Here is a 20,286-nt window from a genome sequence, read left to right as displayed (position 1 = left end):
ATACAATTAAATTAAATAGTTACACCTCAAACAGAACCGCTGACCTAACTACGTGTTTTTTGAAATGCTCAATCGATCGACAACAGAGCGAGACACTGGATTTACGCTGCCGTCATCTCGTCACCTTGTCGCCCATGTCGATCTTGGTGAAGCAGAAGGAGCTGAGGTGAGGGTTGGCGGCCTTCACCGCCGGCTCGATGGTCTCTCTGAACAGCTTGTCCACAAACTGGCAGATGAACGGCCACATCTGCTTCACCGTCTGACGGAGAGAGAGAGACAAATATAATTAGACAAAGATGACACACTCTTGGTAACGTTGGGGCCTCAGTCACTAATATGTGCGTAGAAATGATTCCTTCTCAGGTGAAATAGAAACAGATCGAGACGAGAGACTCGCCGCAATCATTGGACAAACATCTGTAATAATACGTGAAAGTGACGACATCCAGGAAGCACTTTCACACAAAAGGTCACCTGTTACATAATTGTATTTGGGTTATACCGAAACATTTATAGAGAAGAAAAGATAGATTTCAAAATTCACAGCATGTTTTTATTTCACAAAATATTCTGCTTCAATCCACATTTGTTGGATTAAAAACTGTCGTGCTAAACAGCACCGCCAACTACATTTAAGTTTGTTTCTTTTCCTCCTTTTTTAGGGTGATGACGTCATAAAATATGATGCCAGACAGTCGAAGCTTCATTCAAAAACCTTCGTAGAATAAATATGTAATATATTTTAAATTATGACAATAATTGATGAGGATGAAAGGACGTCAGTTTCATAGTTATGTGACACATTTGGCCAATTCTTTATTCTATTCTACTTATGAATGTGTTTTTATTAGTATGAGATGCTTTTAGTTTAAACGGTGCGTTTACATCGATTCCACTTGTTCTGGGTCAGTTCCAACAATAAACTCAAGGAAGACAATATTGAGGAATCTGATTTGTGCGTAAAACATTCGTTCACGCGGTTTAACCACATTTATGCGTAGAAACTATTTGTTACATGAGGCCTATTGTAATGTTTCAATACATTCCAACGTTCTCTCTGTGTCTGTGGGAAGAGACGGTGGAGGATCTGGTTTCTTATCGTTTGGACACACTGGAGATTCATGTTGCAATATATTAATGTGGTTCAGATGAGAAACAGAGAGACAGACTTCTGCAATAATAACCACTACAAACTACAGCCACATATCTTTCTCATGGAGCATTTTACAGTAATGCAATGTGAAAAACAATAAAGGGAAGGATTCATCTATCTGTTCCTATGACACGGCCACGCATACTTCTAGTTCAGAGAGTTTCTTTCCTCGCCTGGTGCTCAGTGACCCAGAGAAACCTTTCAGGAATCTTTACAGGCTGAGAAACCGGGTCAACAGGCAGGAATGTAGTCAGAGCTGGTCGTCACCTGACATGCTCTGTTTTTGGGGGCGTGGCCTCTCAGCTGTTTGGGGAAAGAAGGGACTGAAGATCTGAATGGAAGGTGACAGACGGACTCATTAAGATGAGCATAGTTGAGCCTTGTTGAACACTTTGTGGTTCTGTGGTTCTTTTAGGGAAACTACCGGCCGACATATTGTTAATAAATTTAATTTTAATTTATTTTAAATTTATTTATTTATTTTTTTTTTTTTTTTTTTTTTTTTTTAAATCAGACTGTGTCTGTAAACAACCATTAAAAGATAAACACATTAAAAATGTCATGTTTGGACCAGGCGAATGAAGCCAATGCTTCATGTGTTAAAGCTGCATTCTCTCTAGTGTCCACCAGGGGGCGACTCCTCTGGTTGTATAGAAGTCTATGAGAAAATGACTCTACTTCTCTCTTGATTTATTACCTCAGTAAACATTGTAAACATGAGTTTATGGTCTCAATCTCTAGTTTCAAGTCTTCTTCAATACAGCATGATGTTCATTTAGTACATTATGGTCCATTTAGAGTCAAACAGACCATAAAGCAGGGGATGCTTTAGGGCGGGGCTTACTGTGATTGACAGGTCTCTACCAAAACAGCAGTCGACAAACCAATGAGTGACGTCACGATGACTACGTCCACTTCTTATATACAGTCTATAGTTTGGATATTAAAAAGCTATTTTCCGGTCGATTTACATCCATTAACTTCTTCCTGGAAGTCCACATGAACACATTTACAGAAAGCGATGCTCCTCTTCTCTCTCTCTCTCTCTCTCCATCGGTCTCTCCAGGGAGGCGGTAGCAGCGCTGGGTCGAGGTCTAGCAGAGCTCCAGATTCAAATCCTATTTATACACCCGAGTGCCTCTGGTAGCTAACGTAGAGCAAACCAGTGGGCGAGAGGAGAGAGAGATGAGTGTGTTAATGTGTGTGAGTGTGTACCTTATTCAGCCACTCCACTCTCTCCACATCTGGATAATGGACCTGGAATAAGAGATAGAAAAGCACAAGTTAGAATCATGGCTTCAATTCACATTTCTGTTCCTTTCGTTTGATCTCTTTATTTACTTCATGGTCTTTTGAGGAGCTACGCTTGTCTACTAAAACTCTAATCACTTTGTCATCCACAGACTTCAGACTTCCTGTATCTTGTAACAACACAGAGTCTACAGCTGTGCAGCTCTGTGAGGCTTAGAGCTAAATGCTAACACATCTGGCTACCTGAGAGGACCGAGGCTACGCAGCCACAGCGGGATGCAATCTGACGGGACGTCGACTGAGACGGACCGGTTACAGAACCGATGCTGCAGAAACACTCTGAGGCAGATGCTCATAGGCTATCATAGGGCCATAAACACAATGCATTTGAATAGAGAATAAGTTCCAGGAAGTCTCTATAATCATAAATAAATACATCAATTAATAATTTGTGTGCGAGTGCTTCCTCCTTTCACCGTTTTGCCTTCACGAGAGGTATTAAATGTACTAAGGAATGAAAAGGCCTCAGTCTGATACGACGGTTTGAATACCAACATTTCTTTCACATGAAGACATCAACTGCACCGTGAACAGCAACACAACAGAGCGATGAAGTTACATCTTCAGTCTGGAGGACAAAGTCAGAGTCGCTGGAATGTAGTCAAACATGTTCGGGACACAAATTGTTTCGTCATCGCCGCAAGATTATTCAAGGTTGAATAAAGTGAAGCTGCGCCAGATAATAATAATATGAATAACTTTATTTATAGAGCACCTTTAAAAACAAAAGGTACGAAGTGCTTCACAATAGAAACAGAAGCAACAGAACCCAAGAGGTACAACAAGACGAATGAGTTACATTTAGGAATATTATAAATACGAATCATAAGAATCATTTTCACTTCTTATATTTAATCTTTGTATTTTACTTTTTCTATTTTAGTTTAATTGTTTTCCTTTATTTATTTACTCTTATTGCTATTGTGTTCTATCTATGGTGTCAGTTTTAATAACTGTTATTCTATTGTTCATCTTTTGTTTGTATTTTCATTCTATTGTTTTTTTGCTGTTCTTCAGGACTAATAGAGTTTTATCTCAAGCCGTGCGGTGAGGGCGAGTCTTTAAAAGAGGAAACACAGACGTGATCTCTTCTGCACTAATCACATTCACACCAGCTGCAGACTGGAAACAAAGCAGAGGAAACACAGAGGAGAGGAGGAAACACAGACTCATCCGTCCATTCAAACGGAGGGAATGAGACACGTGGACGGAGAATAAAAAGGTAAGGAAGTGCAGCTAACGTCGGGCCAAAGAGCAAATGAACGACAGTCATTCACATGATGTAAACAGGAAACACCAGCCAACATGACTCATCATTAAGAGACCGAACCGGTGATAAAATACTAAATATCGGAGAAGAAGAAGAGGAAACGAAGCCAGAGGAGACAGAATATACTTATAAAATAAACTGAATTGATGTTCTTTAATATCTTATCCCGTGATGCAGAACGCTGTGAAACAGAGATGACAAAGCAAGGAAACGGATTCATTTCCTCTAAATAAAACGGGAACATTTCTCTCTCTTTACAGCATCAATGGCTCAGCACTTTGAGAGTGAAGGAGGACGAAGGCTTTTAAAGGTCAGTCCTTCCTTCCATCCGCTCTCAGGAGGAACAGAAGACGTAATGGCTCACGATGCTAGAATGCAAAGACGAGGCCTCTAGACGCCGACGATGTCCTCAGTCAGGGACTAGTACTCATTACGTTAAGGCAACATGACACACCTATCATCTTAATGACGCTAAGCCCCGCCCTTAACAGGTTAGCAGACAAAGACAGTTTAGGGTTGGAGCTTCCCTTTTAATTACAGCCACACGTGTGTGTGTGTGTGTGTGTGTGCGTGTGTGTGTGAGTCAAAGCCGGTCCAGTGGGTGGGACTCACAGTCCAACTATGTCACAGGTGTTTGGAAACCTCCCTTTCCAGCCACACCCCCCACTACAATGCATGTGTGTGTGTGTGTGAGAGAGAGAGAGATGGGTGTGGAGAGGATGAACATTTCTGTCGAGTACAGCTGGAATATATTAATACAAACATAAGCGGGACAACCAGGAAACCTGCTCAATCAGCGTCAAAAAGGTGCAGAAACCGGAGACGTATGTGACGGCCGCTCCATGTTGACGTCTGTATTTAGGCTCAGAGAGACAGAGACAGAGACAGAGAGAGACAGACAGACAGAGAGAGAGAGAAACAGAGAGAGACAGAGAGAGAAACAGAGAGAGAGACAGGTTGTCGAGGATGTGAGGAGGACAGACTGCAGCCAGGACAGAGATCAGTGGAGGAAACCTGAGCGCTCTGTTGGGCAGAACCAGACTCTATTTTCATGTTCGACAGATTTCAGTCGCAGCCTGAAGTCAGCTGCTTGTTGTTAAAGTGGATTTCATACGTAGAGGAGCTGATGCACAACACTGTCTATTAAACTGTATCAAAATAACACTTATTTAAACTCAGCTCATACTTAACACACACAAACGGTCTCTTAAAATGTGTGTTCATGTGACCGGGCTTCGGTTCATAAACGTGGCTCCAGAACAAGATGCTGTCGTTCTGTCAACGCAGCGCACCAGCACAACATTTGCACATATTCATCTAAAGAAAAGCCGGATTCTCTCCAAGAAGTATTGGCAAGCAAATCATCTCATGGATCGCCTGCTCATCACAGTGGTTAGAAGGTCTTCTCCAGCTCCATCATCATCACTAATGTTGTGTGTGTTCACTATGAACCCTGAGCTGCATCTCCCTCACGGGACAAAAGAGTTTGAATACATTTGAATGCAAACTGAATATTCAGCAGCATCGTGACCCAGTGAACCTCTGACTGTCTGTTTTAAGACTCTATGAGTCAAGATCCCCAAGCTCTACACATTAAGAGGAACTTTAGAGTGATTATTTAATTTTCTACCAGGGATGCAAAATATAAAAACTAGCTTTTATTTCATGTTTAACAAGCTCCACTAAACTGTATCAGCTTCATAATTTTAACAACACGATATCTACCAAAGTGCCTCATTCTAGCGCTAAAGGAAAGACGGACGACTGATCGGGTGTTTCATGAGTTTTAATGTGAGTTCAAAGTTGCTGTCACGCAGCAATGCGGTTATACATGGAGTTACTTTACTGAGCATGCAAAACAAGTCTAATAGAAAGGAGTGCAGAGGCAGAGACGACGTTAAAATGTATTAAAACAAAGAGCAACGTTTGGGGGTGTTTACATCCATATTAGGTAAAGATTGTAGGAATGGTCTTTTTATCCTGAGGGGACCTTAAATTGTTTATTTTTTAAATAGTTAACCAGAGAGGTCCAATCGAGATACAATCAGATTTTCTACCAGAGGAATCTGGTCAAGACGGGAAGCAAAATAATAACTTTCACATGCAAACGGAGACAGATTACCTAAAAACAAACCCAAACACAACGGACACAAACAAACAGGAATCAGAGGCTAAAAGAATGAAGTATTTAATAAACGAGAGTTTAAAGATCCCAAATTCAGTTTGCTTTGCAGCTCTGTTTGTGTGTTTGGGACCATGAGGAGAATCATCAACAAACAGTTCAACTAGTGTGGATTTAAACCCCCCCCCACGCACTTTAACAGAACAGTGGAGTCGTTCACAGACTGGAGGTGGAAGCAGGGCTGAGCGGCACAACAGCTTTCTGTTCCACCACATTGTTTCCAGCAGCCCTGCCCTTTGGCACCGTCAAAGGATCCGGGAGGACCCACCCGAGTGAGCCACGTCATACCAGTACAGGAGGAGGGGGGGGGGGGGGGGGACAGTTACACCGCGGTCGTGGTAGCTTTCCACGTCTTTAAAAACACTCGTGACAAAGTCAGACTTCTTCAGACGAGGTTGTTTTATCATTTTACCGTTGAGGTTAACTTTGACTGAACGATTCTTTATTTTCAGAGTTACACCGACCAACACCTAACAACTGCCCGGTGCAGCACTCTGACTCACACGCTACCATCTGAAGGGTTGAAAGCCTCACAAACAACAGAACAACACAGACTTGATGCGGGTCTGTTCTGTGCTTTAGTGAAAGACACGTAGACCTCAGTATAGTAAAGATATTAGTGACAAAACACACTCAAATTAATATCAAATATCTAAATAAAAAGGAGATAACAAACAAAAAAGATACAATTCTCCAGTTAATACATTTGTGGATCAACTAAACTGTTAAAGTCCATACTATACTAAACACACATGGGTTCCTTGATTGGTTTTAGACTAAAATAAATTATATTTTATAGTTTTTCAGACAAATCAAACAACTTGACGACATCACGTTATACTCATGATGGGCACTTGTCTTTTTGATGTTTATGTACATGAAACAAGATCTTAAAGCTAATTGATGTAATGGTGTAAATAACGGTGTAAACGGTGCAGCCCTAAAGGGCGTACCTGAGGGAGGGCGTGCAGGCTTTCACCTGATTCACCTTGACCCACCGTCACTTCTTCTGATTACTTTAGATGTGATGAAGCAATATCATACGCACATTGTCACTGGTATCGGTATCAGAACAACTCTAAAGAAATGCCTCGTCCCACTGCAGACGTGTTCTGAAAGACGTCAAAACACTGATGCTCAGAACACGAGAGCTCAAATATCAGCTGCTGCGTTGTGAGTTATTCTACAGGAATGTGGTTTTACTCTGTAAACCTGTGGCCTACATCCTGCAGCCCCGTCTCTTACGTCATGCATCGCTAATCACATTAAGAGCTTTAGAGGTTGCACATGCGGGTCCGGCTTCTGCTTATCTTTCGCTCGCTTCGTCACTAACTTTATGATGTTCCGGCTCAAAGGATTACAGGAAAATCGAGTAATCGTGGACACGGACACGCGGACGGTTACAGACGGCGGGACTGACAGCGCGCTTCTTTCAACGGCAGTTTAGATCGTAATGTTGCATGAGACCAAAGACGGAAAGATAAATGGCAGAAATGTATGAAATTAGAATAATAGATGTCGGGTTGTATGGGAAATTTCTCTGAAATTATCTTCTGATAATTATTTCCACTCCTCTGTCAGAAATCTTGCGAGGAACACCTGGTCGTGGCCGGTTTATGGTGAAATGATGTTCTTTCCACTTCCGGATTATGGCCCCAACAGTCTTCAATTGGTTTCAGAGAAATAAAATAAAGCTGCTAGAATGGCCCAGATGATCAGCTGACTTGAATCCAATAGAAAATCTATGGAAAGAACTAAAGGTCAGAGTTCATAGAAGAGGCCCACGGAATCTTCAAGATTTGAAGTCTGTTTGTTTGGAAGAATGGATCAGAACCACACCTGAGCAATGCATGCGCCTAGTTTTTCCATACAGGAGGCGTCTTGAAGCCGTCATTACCAGCAAAGGCTTTTGTACGAAGTATTAAATCAATTTCAGTACGCGTGTTCAATACTTTTTCCCTGTGGCATTCCATTTTATTGCACATAACTTAATTTCTGAACTAATTTGTTTGCATTTCTTTGTATGTATGGATTACTTGGGTTGTTACCAACATCTGGTGAATATTTCATGTCAATAGCACCTTTAGAAATATATTTACTGAGAAAAATGGTGACGTGTTCAATACTTATTTTACCCGCTGAATATATATCGTAACTCAAAGTCCACTTAGCTTCTCCTGAGCTTTTAACAACCGATTACTATTATTATCTGTTGAGGACGACTGTGAGATGTGGTTGAAAGTAGAGCTGCAACTATGAATTATAATAAATATTGAAAATACTTAATCCCCAACTATTTTGATATTCGATAAATCAGTTTGAGTCAAATATTTTCTGGTTTCTTTACTCCATTGTGACAGTAAACTGAATATCTTTGAGTTGTGAACAAAACCAGACATTTGAGGACCTCATCTTGGGCTTTTTCACCATTTTCTGACATTTTACAGACCAAAAAACAAATGGATTACTTACTCGTACAAGAAAATAATCGTTAGTTGCTGCCTTATACTTTTGTTTTAACTCACACATAAATTATTTTGTACTACTGTGAGAATATATGCGTGTATATGACGACAACATTTACATTTTACTGACCGCAAATACTTGTTTACTTGGCTAATTAATTAGGAATAAGTCACGACTACTGTATGATCCTCGACACTGCTCTACACTACACTTTTCTTGTCATGGTTATGTGTGTCCAGTGGTTTTCATGCCCTGGTTAGACTCTACAATATAACTTTAAAGACTTTCTGAAGTTCAGTGAGACAACAAACAACACTCCTTCCTCGATGCGTCTGCTTGTGTATGAAACTGAACCATCACCTCGGGGCATTCTTGGCCTGTTAACTGCGAGCTGCTGCCCACACTGCTGACCAACCGAGCCTCATTCTGGGCATATCTGTTCACAGAGCGAGCCAAGACGACCGGCTCTCCACCAAAATCCATATTTCACTGATGACCGCGGCTGGTTTACTGGCTGGAGAATATACTGTGTTTTCTTCTGTTGACTTCACACACAGACTGAGTGAGTGTGTGTGTGTGTGTGTGTGTGTGTGTGTGTGTGTGTGTGTGTGTGTGTGTGTGTGTGTGTGTGTGTGTGTGTGTGTGTGTGTGTGTGTGTGTGTGTGTGTGTGTGTGTGTGTGTGTGTGTGTGTGTGTGTGTGTGTGTGTGTGTGTGTGTGTGTGTGTGTGTGGGTTCTATACATCAGAATATGGCCTTCTATACGCTGTGCACCTGAAGTGAAAATTAAATCAAGTCACGTTTATCAGGACAATAAAAAAAAATCACCGAAACCACCAGATAAAAATACACTTGTTGCTTCCTGATTCAGCAAGAAGCAAACAACTATAGAAATGATGCTTTCTTAAGAAAAAATAACATTTAAAAACAAATACACTATTTTACTTTTGTGCTTAAACAAGGAAAGTCAATTAATTGGTTAGTCAACTGACGGACAAATGAAATAAATTCATCAAGCAAAAATGTACCCAACACATCAACAATAAAGTTACTATCTTTAGGTTTTAACAATAAAGTTACTATCTTTAGGTTTTAACAATAAAGTTACTATCTTTAGGTTTTAACAATAAAGTTACTATCTTCAGGTTTTAACAATAAAGTTACTATCTTTAGGTTTTAACAATAAAGTTACTATCTTTAGGTTTTAACAATAAAGTTACTATCTTTAGGTTTTAACAATAAAGTTACTATCTTTAGGTTTTAAAGTTGTTGATTGTACAAAAAGAGATTGAAGGCGTCACCTTGGGCTCCGGAAAATTGCGATTGTCCTTTTTGACTATTTTCTGTGATTTTACAGACTGAATAGCACAAACACCTACACGTAACTCCACTAAAGAAAAGTACCAAATAAATAAGAAATACATTTCACTCTGTGAAAAACACTCCTGGGTCTGTGAGCGATCTGTAGTGAACATTATAGTTAACGGCTCTTTTCTTTGGGCAGATTACCGAAGCAGCAACAGCCACTCTGCTTTTGATTCGAGTCTTTTCTGAAACTTAAGTGAATTTTGGTATTTAACTGCCTCTGAAAAGAAAACTATTTATTTTTCCATTCGTAGGGAATAACTCCAGCTCATCAAACTTTAGGGCGGAGACGTGAGCGGACGTTGTCGTATCAAAGACAGCGATTACTTGTTAATTGATTTATCAATCAACAGAAACGCTTTGATAACTGATTAGGGTATTGGACAAAAGTCATTTTTAAAGGCATTTGAATTTGTTTTTTGGCAATTTGACATCCTAACCCTTTAATTTAATTGTAACACAAGCGGGCTCCTCTTTATGATCATCTCGGGATGACTCAGGGACTTTCTTTCAGCTTCTAATCGTTAGGTTTTGAGGTCAGTGTGACGAGAGGTGAAATAGATAAAGTCTCCTCCGTGAAGGACACACCGACAGCGTCCCGAGTGTCTCCCAGAGTTTAAAGTTCACAGCTGATTGTTTATCAGAAAGTACTCACGTTAATCCTTTGACATACTTTCACTTGTTATTCTCAGTTTCCTCTAAATCAGGCAAACCGTCACGAGCCACAAAGACAAAAGACGAGCTTGCTGACTCACGGCACGGCCGCCCTACACCGCTGTTTGTGTGCTTACTGCTGAGCGCTGTGGTTCTCAAGGTCTGTGTGTGATAATGGACGTGTTGATGGGGGGGTGGCATCATGCCATCCGCTCAGCTTCTCCCAGTTTTCTGGCATCATCAGCTAATAAAAATATATATTATCGCAGAATGGGAACCTCTTATTGCCGACTCTCTCTGGGTAAGTCTGGGACTAAAGTGTAGTTTATGCTTCATAATTACATAAAAAGATCCCATTACATATGATGCCTTTAGATCAGCCGTCTGTCGCTGTGAGCAATAATCTTCAGCAGTTAATCTTCAGAATAATGTTGAAATAACGAACCAAACTCAGCAGTTCACCCACTGGAACGACTGAGAGGACATTTTGATTTGAGTGCTTGTAAAAGTGCCACCTTTACAAAATGCTGCTGCTGAGGTGAACCGATGCAAACTGTACGAAGCGAACACTTCTTCAGGAGTAAAGGAGTTTGAACGTTACTCATAACAACGTCAGATGTTTGAGTTGGCCCTTCACTAAGCCCCGCCCAGAGGCTTCTGGGAAACCACCGTGCTCTAATGGATCTCTGTAAAAGTCAACACTTTACAGATGTTACGAGCAAATGTTGGTGGATTTGATGGTAAACATTCGTCCTGTGAGAGATCTCCATTCCTCGCATGGTGGGAACGAGTCCTTTTGGCAGGATGAGCTCGCCACATGTCGAGACCGGAGAATGAGTAGACGGAGAGAGACGGAGAGAGAGAGAGAGAGAGAGAGAGAGAGAGAGAGAGAGAGAGAATGGCAGCTATGTTGAAGGCGTGTGCTCACAGTGGTCTGTTATTGTGTCACTGGGAGCTTAGTGCACATAAACAGGCAACCACACCAGGAGGGTGAACACAGAAAGAGAAAAGTAGAGCAGGTTTGATGGCTCTGCTGCTTTAACGGGGCCAGCCTCAAGAGCCCCGGGGACTCAAGGGCCAAATGTAAATTATTCACTGACGGTTCCAACACCTTTGGGTGCTTAACAGGATTTAAATGATTATAATTTTTTTTTTTAAGAGTCTAGCTCTGATTACATCCTGGAAGTGATGGGCAGCTTGTGTGCAGAATGTGTGACCTTTCCAAAGGCTATTTTAAAAATCAAACACATTAAAGTTACTACGAGGAACTTTCATGTTGTGTTGATTCTGGCGGTCCCCGTGGACGAAGGTGGTAGTGTCTCTGAGCACCAGACTCCCTTTAGAAAACCTCTCATTTTACTGCAACAGGGTCTGACAGTCTGCTCCTCTCAGTCCTGGTTCTGGTTCTCCCGTGCCTCCCTTCCCTCCAGCGGGTCCAGCAATACGTCCTGGGTCTCCAGCAGCGTGGTGTCGGTGTTGGCTCCCAGAAAGGAGAAGCTCTGCTCCTGGAGGAGGAGGTGGAGACGCTGCTGCTGCAGGGAGCTGAGCTCTCCTCCTCCCTCCGGAGGATCTAGGTCTGTCCACGGTGGACCGGTCTCTGCTGGAGGATCTGGGTCTGTCCACGGTGGACCGGTCTCTGCTAGAGTCTGAGCTGAAGGAGTTTCTGATGAACCGGCTTATTTTTGCGGATCACTGGCATTAAGAGTGCAGATTTAGAAAAGGCCAACATTCTTGCTGATGGTCTTGTTTGCGTCTCTCAGTCAGATAGAGGCATCAGCATTAAACCGTTTCATAAACAGTTAAAGGTTCCTTGTAGTAACTTGTGTGCATCCTTTTATACTTGATTGTCGTTATATTGATCGTTATAAACACCTCTGGACCGTCTGAGAAAAGTCTTCCAGAGACTGTTGCAGATTATTAATTCACAAGTAATATGGTCTCACATTGCTGGACATTTCGGAGTATCTAGCTGCTCAATTTTCTCTATTTGTTGTCAGCTGCGCTGCCTAAAAACAGCTTACCCCCCCCCCCCCCCCGCCCCCACACCAATAAAATAAGTCCAACATCCTAATCCTATCTCATGAGAAGCTGAGTGTTAGTCATAGCTGCGACATGTATTAAGTGGAGCAAAAGCTTCCATTTGGGCTGATCCTTTCATTTGAATGACTCAAAAAGGGCGTAGGGCCGGCAAACAGTCAACGCTGACATCCCAGACGTGATGCTGGCTGGAAGAACACCAAAGGGAGGGATCGAAGCCCGAGAAATGAGTCCAAACACAAACCAACAACGACAAGACGGCGATAACGCTGGAGGACTCACCCACGGAGGCAGCTCGGACGTGGGCACACTTTGCCTCACTGCTTTCTCCTCGTGGTCCAGGAACGCCAAGGCTCGGTTTATCCTGTAGTCCTTCCCGCCGTAGTTCCTCCTCCAGTAGAACAACATGGCCAGCCCTATCAGGACCCAGCTGAAGCTAAACTCAAAGTATCCCAGGATGTAGATCGGGAGGATGATGGCGAAGGTCTTGCCGAATTTCATCCACATTTGGGTGATGTCCGTCAGAGACGACTGGGGCTCTTCCTGCGGAGGCAGAGGCGGGCCTATGGTGGAGCTCACGGGGCTGATGGGGGCCGCGATGGGTCCCGCCGAACCCTCCATCCTGTTAGTCATTTCTCACCTGGAAGGACATTTACAACAAATGTTTGTGTCTCGTCACACACACAGCGACTTAGAAAGTTGCAGCATCTAGCCTGCATGAGGAATATAACAACATTAAGCGTGACAAAGAATCAACAAGCCAACTATTGAGCCTCATGAATGTAACATTGTGTATAAAATATAAAAGAATAGTTCCTTTCATGTGAACCAAAGAATTACCAGTCTTTGTTCCAAGAGTAAATACTTAAAAATATATATAATAATTAAGTTTAAAACATTATAATACAATTTGTAAGGTAGCAAGCAGAGTGATCAGTGTAAATATTAAATGTATATAAATATTGGTACATTAAGAGGATACCATAGATACATGGAAGGCCTTCCCAGAGGCTCCATGTCACAGTAATTCCTCTTCAACAAGTAGGCAGTGAAAAAGTTGGTTAACATGTAAATAACTAAACCACCCACACCGCTCCACGTTAGAACTAAGATTACTTAAATACATAAAAAAACACATTCTTCAAAATGCTATCAGCACATTGAAACCGGCTGAACTGTTGCGGTGTCTGCCCTGAGGACGTCACACGAAACTCCTTCGCCAACATCATACCTTTGAGTTACCTTTATCCCTGGAAACATTACGAGCGTGACCAATTAGAATCAACTACAGATTACGACGCGTTTGGAAGTACTCTTTAATTCGGCATACGTCCCACACAGCTGCACGACATTTATTTTGTGGAATTTCAACTTTTTTTGTCGAAGTGCTTCATCCGTTTTCCCCGCAATCTTCAGCCACCATAACCACACCGCCGTGGACGGCAACGTCAAGTGTGAGGCGGTTATGAAAGTAGAGTTTCCACTGAAATAAGTGTTGTTTGGTTCGGTTCTATGTATGCCGAATAGAACAGAATATCCTACTTAATCCAAAATGTACTTTAATATTTTGAGTCGGTGCGTAAATGTGGACCTTTGGGCCCGTCAACGCTTAATGGAGGTGTTTTTTAAACGGAACCCGTCGTGACGTTCTCTCCACAAAGTGACACGTATCGGGGGAGGTTCGGACTTCACCAGCAGCACTGCGTAAACCAGACACCCGCGGGAATAAAACTACTTATACTACTATACGCATCAACACTCACCGGTATCCACCTGCGACATTCGCTGTTCCCTGAAAAAAAAAGAAAGTACAAAACAATTCACTCCACCAGCCCGGTCCACGGCATACCGAGCAGCTCAACTCAGATAACCCTGTCTTCCCCTTCAGCACATCCCGCTGTGAGGGGGCGGCCGAGTCCTCCTCGACCCAGCCGGCAGGAAACTGTCATCGCTGGGAAGAGGTCAGCCTCCGTCGGGGAGGGATCTTCAAAAACACACACAACACAAAACACAGCATAGCGCATGGGCGCCATCTTGTGGCGGGAAAAAAAACAACTGTTACTGAGGTTGTCAATGTTTCACCTATGAGTTTCTATAATAAATGTAACGTTAATCCAGTCCGGGATTGGTTCAATGTGGTCTGGGTTTTCTGTTTTTACAATATACCAACTTTAAATAAGCTACACAACGTTAAACAATATACAAGTTGTTGTAAACAGTAGCCTATTAGCACGAGTCTAAATGTTAAACAAAACAAAGTGTTAGAAGATTTTGGTATCGAGACCTGGTCCAATTGCATCCTTTTCTATTTTTCTGACCATTATAAAAGTTCCACATTAAATTAGATTTGAAACTGCATTGAATTCTCTACTATGTCTACTTATTCAGTTAATTATATATCTGCTCATTTCTCTGTTACAAAGATGTTTCAGTGAGGAAAGTTTAAAGGACAGAGACTGACTGACGAATGCTCTTCTGCTCTAAACATGAACTCTGTACTTTGTGGTGTTTCAGGAGGAAAACTGACTCAGTTATTCTCTCATATTAGTTTCATATTTTCTCCATCAGCTTTGTATGAAACCCTGGAATGAAGACAAGAAGAAAATACTTTGTTCATGTTGGTTTATTCATCATGGAAACATTCAGTTTGTTCACACATCCCATCAGTAAAGTCTGTTCAATGACTCGTGATCAATTAGAGATTTATTTACAAATGCACACAAAGAACTAAACATCTCAGATAAATGAAGGTCTGGTGTTTTCTCTCTTAAGATTCATGCAGTGGAAGAGAAGCAACAAAATAAAAGCATCAACACAAATATTCAAACATTTAGAGCTCAGAGAAGTTTAAATGTTCATGCAGAGAAATGTCAGTTCAGGTAAACAAACATCATCATGAGCAGTGATAGCCTCCATGGCTAAACAGACACAGGAAGGAGCTCCACCTAAAGGAACTCAAACATTTACACAACAACTGATGACAAGATGTCAAAGTACCGCCCACAATGTTTGACTGACAGCTGATCTCTGTGCAGTGAAGAAACGCCACAACAATCAGCTGTCAGCAACAAACATGGAGACAAAATGAGTTGAAGAGTTCAAACAGAGATTTAACCCTTAAAGGACTTCTGTCTACTTCAGTTTACACAACTCAGCTGTGCTATCAGAATCATGAAGATGAATTCCAGCATAGAGAGGCTGAGTGAATGTGGTCTGGACTCTGTGGAGGAGAGTCATGGTTTCAGAGACGCTGTAGAAGGACAGAATACCTGCTCTGTGATCCAGGTACACTCCTACTCTGGAGGACTGAGGACCTGAGACGCGAGATCGGACCATGTTGTACACAAATACACATCCGTTATTGCCACAATGTAACGCCCAAGATTTGTCATTCCATCCAAACATACATTCACCATAGGCCCCTTTTCTGCTGATATTCTTATATGCGACTGCTACATAAACTCCTCCTCCTCCTCTCCTCTCCACCTCCCAGTAACAACGTCCAGTCAGACTCTCTCTACTCAGGACATGGCTAGAATGAGAGAATCTGTCTGGGTGACGAGAATAAGACTGTTGTTGACTCATAGCTGTTGCTTTCTTGTTCCCATCAGATAACAACACCTGTGGGTGTGCTGTTTGGATCCAGAGTGATTTCACCTGAATATTTTAAGAACTCAGCTCAGGTCTTGGGCTCTGGTTGTGACAGTAAAACATCCACTTCAGTCACCATCAGTGAGACGTACTTCCATTTCCCTTCCAGAACGTCCTGTAGTTCATCTCTGACTTCTGACACAACCTCTGTCACGTCCTCAAAGTAGCTCAGAGGACGGATCCTGATGCTGAATGAGTCTGTAGACTCACTGAGTGGTGACAGTGAGGGGTAGTTGTGTAGAAGCTGGTTGTGATCCTCTGTGTGTGAGAGCTGCTGCAGCTCAGCGTCGTTCCTCTTCAGCTCAGTGATCTCCTGCTCCAGCTTCTCCTGAAGCTCTTTGACTCGACTCACTTCAGTTCTCTGCTGGGATCTGACCTGCTGCTTCACATCAGAGCTTCTTTTCTCCATGAGACGGATCAGCTCAGTGAAGATCTTCCTATGGTCCCCCACTGCTTTATCAGCAGAGAGATTGATGTTGTCCACCTCCTGTTGAAGCAGCTTCACGTCTTTCTCTCTGTCCTGGATTCTCTGCTGGATGTTTAGTCGACTCACCTCCAGCTCTCTCTGCCTCTCAGTCCTTTCTGCTGCAGCTGAGACTGTGTCGTGGCCTTTGTGTTCCTCCACAGAGCAGAGGTAACAGATACACTGCTGATCAGTACGACAGAACATCTTCATCACCTCATCGTGACGAGAGCAGATGTTCTCCTGGAGCTTCTTGGAGGGGTCCACCAGCTTGTGTTTCTCAAAGGCAGGGGATTCATAATGAGGCTGGAGGTGTTTCTCACAATAAGAGACCAGACAGACCAGACAGGACTTGAAGGCTTTCAGTTTCCTCCCAGTGCAGACATCACAGGACACATCTTCAGGTCCAGCATAGCAGTGATCAGCAGGAGCAGCTTGGAGTCCAGTCTTCTTCAGTTGCTCCACTAAATCTGCTAACATGGTGCTTTTCAGCAGGACAGGCCTCGGTGTGAAGGTCTGCCTACACTGAGGGCAGCTGTGGAGTTTCTTCTTATTCCAGTGTGTTTTAATACAGTTCATGCAGTAGCTGTGTCCACAGGGAATAGTCACCGGATCCTTCAGGAGATCCAGACAGATGGAACAAGAGAAGGTTTCCAAGTCCAGATGAACTTCTTGCTGAGCCATTTTCTTCTCCTCGTGAGTTTCACTCAACAGAAACAGAAGTCTGTGCTTCGACCAAAAGTCAAACTGTTCTTTTAGTCCCGTTAGAGCTTTTATACTGATCTCACACACTTGCATGTCAATGAAAAGGAGGAGGAGTGAAGCACGACGTTACACCATTGGTCGATCGAGTTGGAGGTCCCCCTCTCCTCATTGGCTGTTGCTGTTTCAAAACGAAGAGGCCGCGTTTCAGCTGCTTGGCGTCTTTTTGCTTCTGCGATCAAGTCAGCTGATCCACTTCCTCAATGCGTGCGCGGTTTGTTTACTCTCCCTGCAGAGCTCGTGCACAGAAAGCCTCATTTTGAGACGTTCAGGAGCAGAATCAGAGTAGTGGAGCAATGCTTTGTTGTTTTATATGTTTTAAAACATAATGTTATGTATCATACCGTATGTGCGATTACTTATTTATTATACTTGTTTTGATCTTGTTTTTCTACTGATGTCTCTTGTTCGTTTGAACTGTCCACTTTGCTGCTGTAATCCTGCAAATGTCCCCGCTGTGGGACTAATAAAGGATTATCTTATTTTATTTTATCTTATTATATCTTGTAATCACAATAAGAGACACTATTCCTGGCAGACTATTGATGCTGGACTGCTGTTACAGAAGTGAGAAACACCACATTATTAATGTTTACACCGCTCCTGACAAATCCCCCTAAAAACATGTTCATCTAAAAGACCCAGAGAATTATTGTCTGTAGGATATGAAGCTTAAGATGTAAGGAAGAGATGTTTTGAAATGTTTGCTTTCTTCAGGTTTATTTAGTATATTTTTAAAAGTAGGGTTTTCTGTTTTGTGTACAGCACTTTGAGCTACATAGTGTGCATGAGATGTGCTGAAGATTATTGTTATTATGATATAGAATTAAACTATGAAACTATGAACTATACATACTTAGTCCAGAGGGTAAACTTTTTAAAGTAGCGAGTTGTGGAGTTCAGAGAAGAAGTAAACTGTGAAGTTGTCTATAATGTAGGTTTCTCTTTGTGCTATAAGCCTCTTCATTACTTTCTATCCACTGAAGGGCATCCTAGATGGCACTTCATCATGTTTTATTTACAGTAGAGTCCAGCTAGAGTTTTGCAGCATCGTCTAATATTGATCTTCTTGTTTGGTGTGGCGTTTTTTCTATCTCAAACCCCATAATGTATAAATATTTGTTTTTAAATACACACATATTTAAATACAAACCGTGGTTCACAGTTAAACTCACACAGCTGAGGTTGAACACAGAAGAATGATTCAGGAGGACAAGGACAGGTTTAAAGAATCAAAGTACAGGTTTATCGAGACGGTGAGAGAAACCAAACGACTGTACTCTGAGAAACTCCAACAGCAGTTCTCAGTGAACGACTCTGCTTCTGTCTGAAAAGGTCTCTGATTGATCACCAGCTGCAAACCTAAAGCTCCTCACTCCACTAACGACTTGCACATGTCCAATGAGCTGAATGAATCCTACTGTATTTGTGAAAGACAAAGGGACAGTCCTGACAACAAGGAGGACACTCTCCATCCTGGAGAGGGACGTTAACAGGCTGTTCAAGAGAAGCCACTGTAGATACCTGCTCAGCAGCAAACTGATGCTAATGCAGAAGGACAAGAATGAACCAGATCAGCTGATTCTGCAGTTTGTTGTTGATTGATATGAAGTGATGAACCTCCAGTATTGATATACTTTACTTTTTTTGTCATTTATTAATTGGATTCTTTTGTCAATATTAAAATATCACCTTGAAATAAAATCTCTAAACGTTCTGTAGGTGGAAACATTAGAATGAGTCCAAAGACTTCTGTAAAACATGGATGATTGTAGTTGAAATAAAGGAGGCCAAATTAAAGTAGAACCTCCAGTCAGTGAGTATCAGAAGTCAACAACCACTGATGAAGGAACTAATTCATTTTAAATTGTGAAATCCTACAATGTCTGTAAAGGTAACTATGTGAGTTGTTGTCGAAGCAAACACAGGTCTCTAGAAATGCAACACAAACTTTGTAGGAAGTATTTATTCTTCAGCATCATGTAAGTCTGAATGTCAGAAATGAACTGAAATTACATGGAATATTAAATATAGCTGGTAAGATTACAGTGAAGCTCCAGATGAGACAGAGTAAGAAATATAAATTAGATACAAGAACAAAGACTCACACTTTGAGCTTTTACTCTGAGGGAGACGTTGTAGACTTATCAGAGTCACCAAACACGTGTACAGCAGGTCTGTTCTTGACTGATGCAATTAAAATGTGAATACAACGCTGACTCAGGATTCCACAAACATTTTCTCCTGCATTTGTAAAATGTTGGTCGTTTTTCTTGGTGTTGATACTTTGTCCTGCTGTCTGTCTTCATCGATCGTCCTTTAATGATCTGAATGATACTTGGTGAAGCTAAAGACGATCGATTCCAACAACATAGAAACCCTTTTTTCTGTTTGTGTAAAAGATCTCTTAATCTGCACAAGTTGTCTCACATCAGTCAACCTTTAATTTAACATGTTTGTTCTTTATCTTAAATTTTGTATACAATTTAAACCTATTCACAATTATTTGAGCAAATATCTTATAGTCTGTATTCATAATAGTTAGATGTCTGTAGTTATCGAAGTCCGCTTCATCACCTTGAAATGGGATTCTTCATAATATTTAGAAGTCAATGACAAAAATAGTTTTCACAACAGATTAAATCAGGGCTGTATAGGTAGCTACAACTGAGGACACTGAGGACATTCCCTCTATATTGCTGTGGAAGATTAAATAAAACATGAGTAAGAGATTAAAATACCTTTTATATGAATTTTACTCTTTGAGTTTTTAAAGATTGATTCTGATACTTTCTTATCCGTATGAAGTCGATTTGTTTTTGACAGATAATCTGAAAATGGAGAAATACATAATCCAACAAAAGTTGTATATAAACCCAATAATGTATAAATGTTTGTTTTTAAATACACACATATTTAAATACAAACCTTGGTTCACAGTTAAGCTCAGATAGTTGAGGTTGAACACAGAAGA

At 41.6% G+C, this 20,286-nt stretch overlaps 1 protein-coding gene and 1 pseudogene across 2 annotated transcripts in view; both read right to left on the bottom strand.

Annotated features, from left to right (window-relative positions):
* esyt2a (extended synaptotagmin-like protein 2a) overlaps positions 1 to 14,361 on the bottom strand; it is a 36,513-nt gene extending 22,152 nt beyond the window's left edge. For both annotated transcript variants that reach the window (XM_076098018.1, XM_076098019.1), the window contains exons 1-4: positions 14,200 to 14,361; positions 12,719 to 13,076; positions 2,369 to 2,410; positions 125 to 259 (exon numbers count right to left, since the gene is read on the bottom strand). In XM_076098018.1, the coding sequence (XP_075954133.1) occupies positions 125 to 259; positions 2,369 to 2,410; positions 12,719 to 13,069 (528 nt within the window). In that variant the 5' untranslated portion in view covers positions 13,070 to 13,076; positions 14,200 to 14,361. The remainder of the gene's footprint in view (positions 1 to 124; positions 260 to 2,368; positions 2,411 to 12,718; positions 13,077 to 14,199) is intronic.
* Positions 14,362 to 15,568: 1,207 nt separating this feature from the next.
* Positions 15,569 to 17,234, bottom strand: LOC142955964 (tripartite motif-containing protein 16-like; annotated as a pseudogene).
* Between the last annotated feature and the right edge of the window lie 3,052 nt (positions 17,235 to 20,286).

This window comes from Anarhichas minor, unplaced genomic scaffold (assembly GCF_050575085.1).
Source record: "Anarhichas minor isolate MPS153535 unplaced genomic scaffold, ASM5057508v1 ptg000024l, whole genome shotgun sequence".
NCBI classification, from domain to species: Eukaryota; Metazoa; Chordata; class Actinopteri; order Perciformes; family Anarhichadidae; genus Anarhichas; species Anarhichas minor.
Note: the sequence above shows the minus strand (reverse complement) of the source record. Positions and strands in the feature narration are given on the sequence as shown.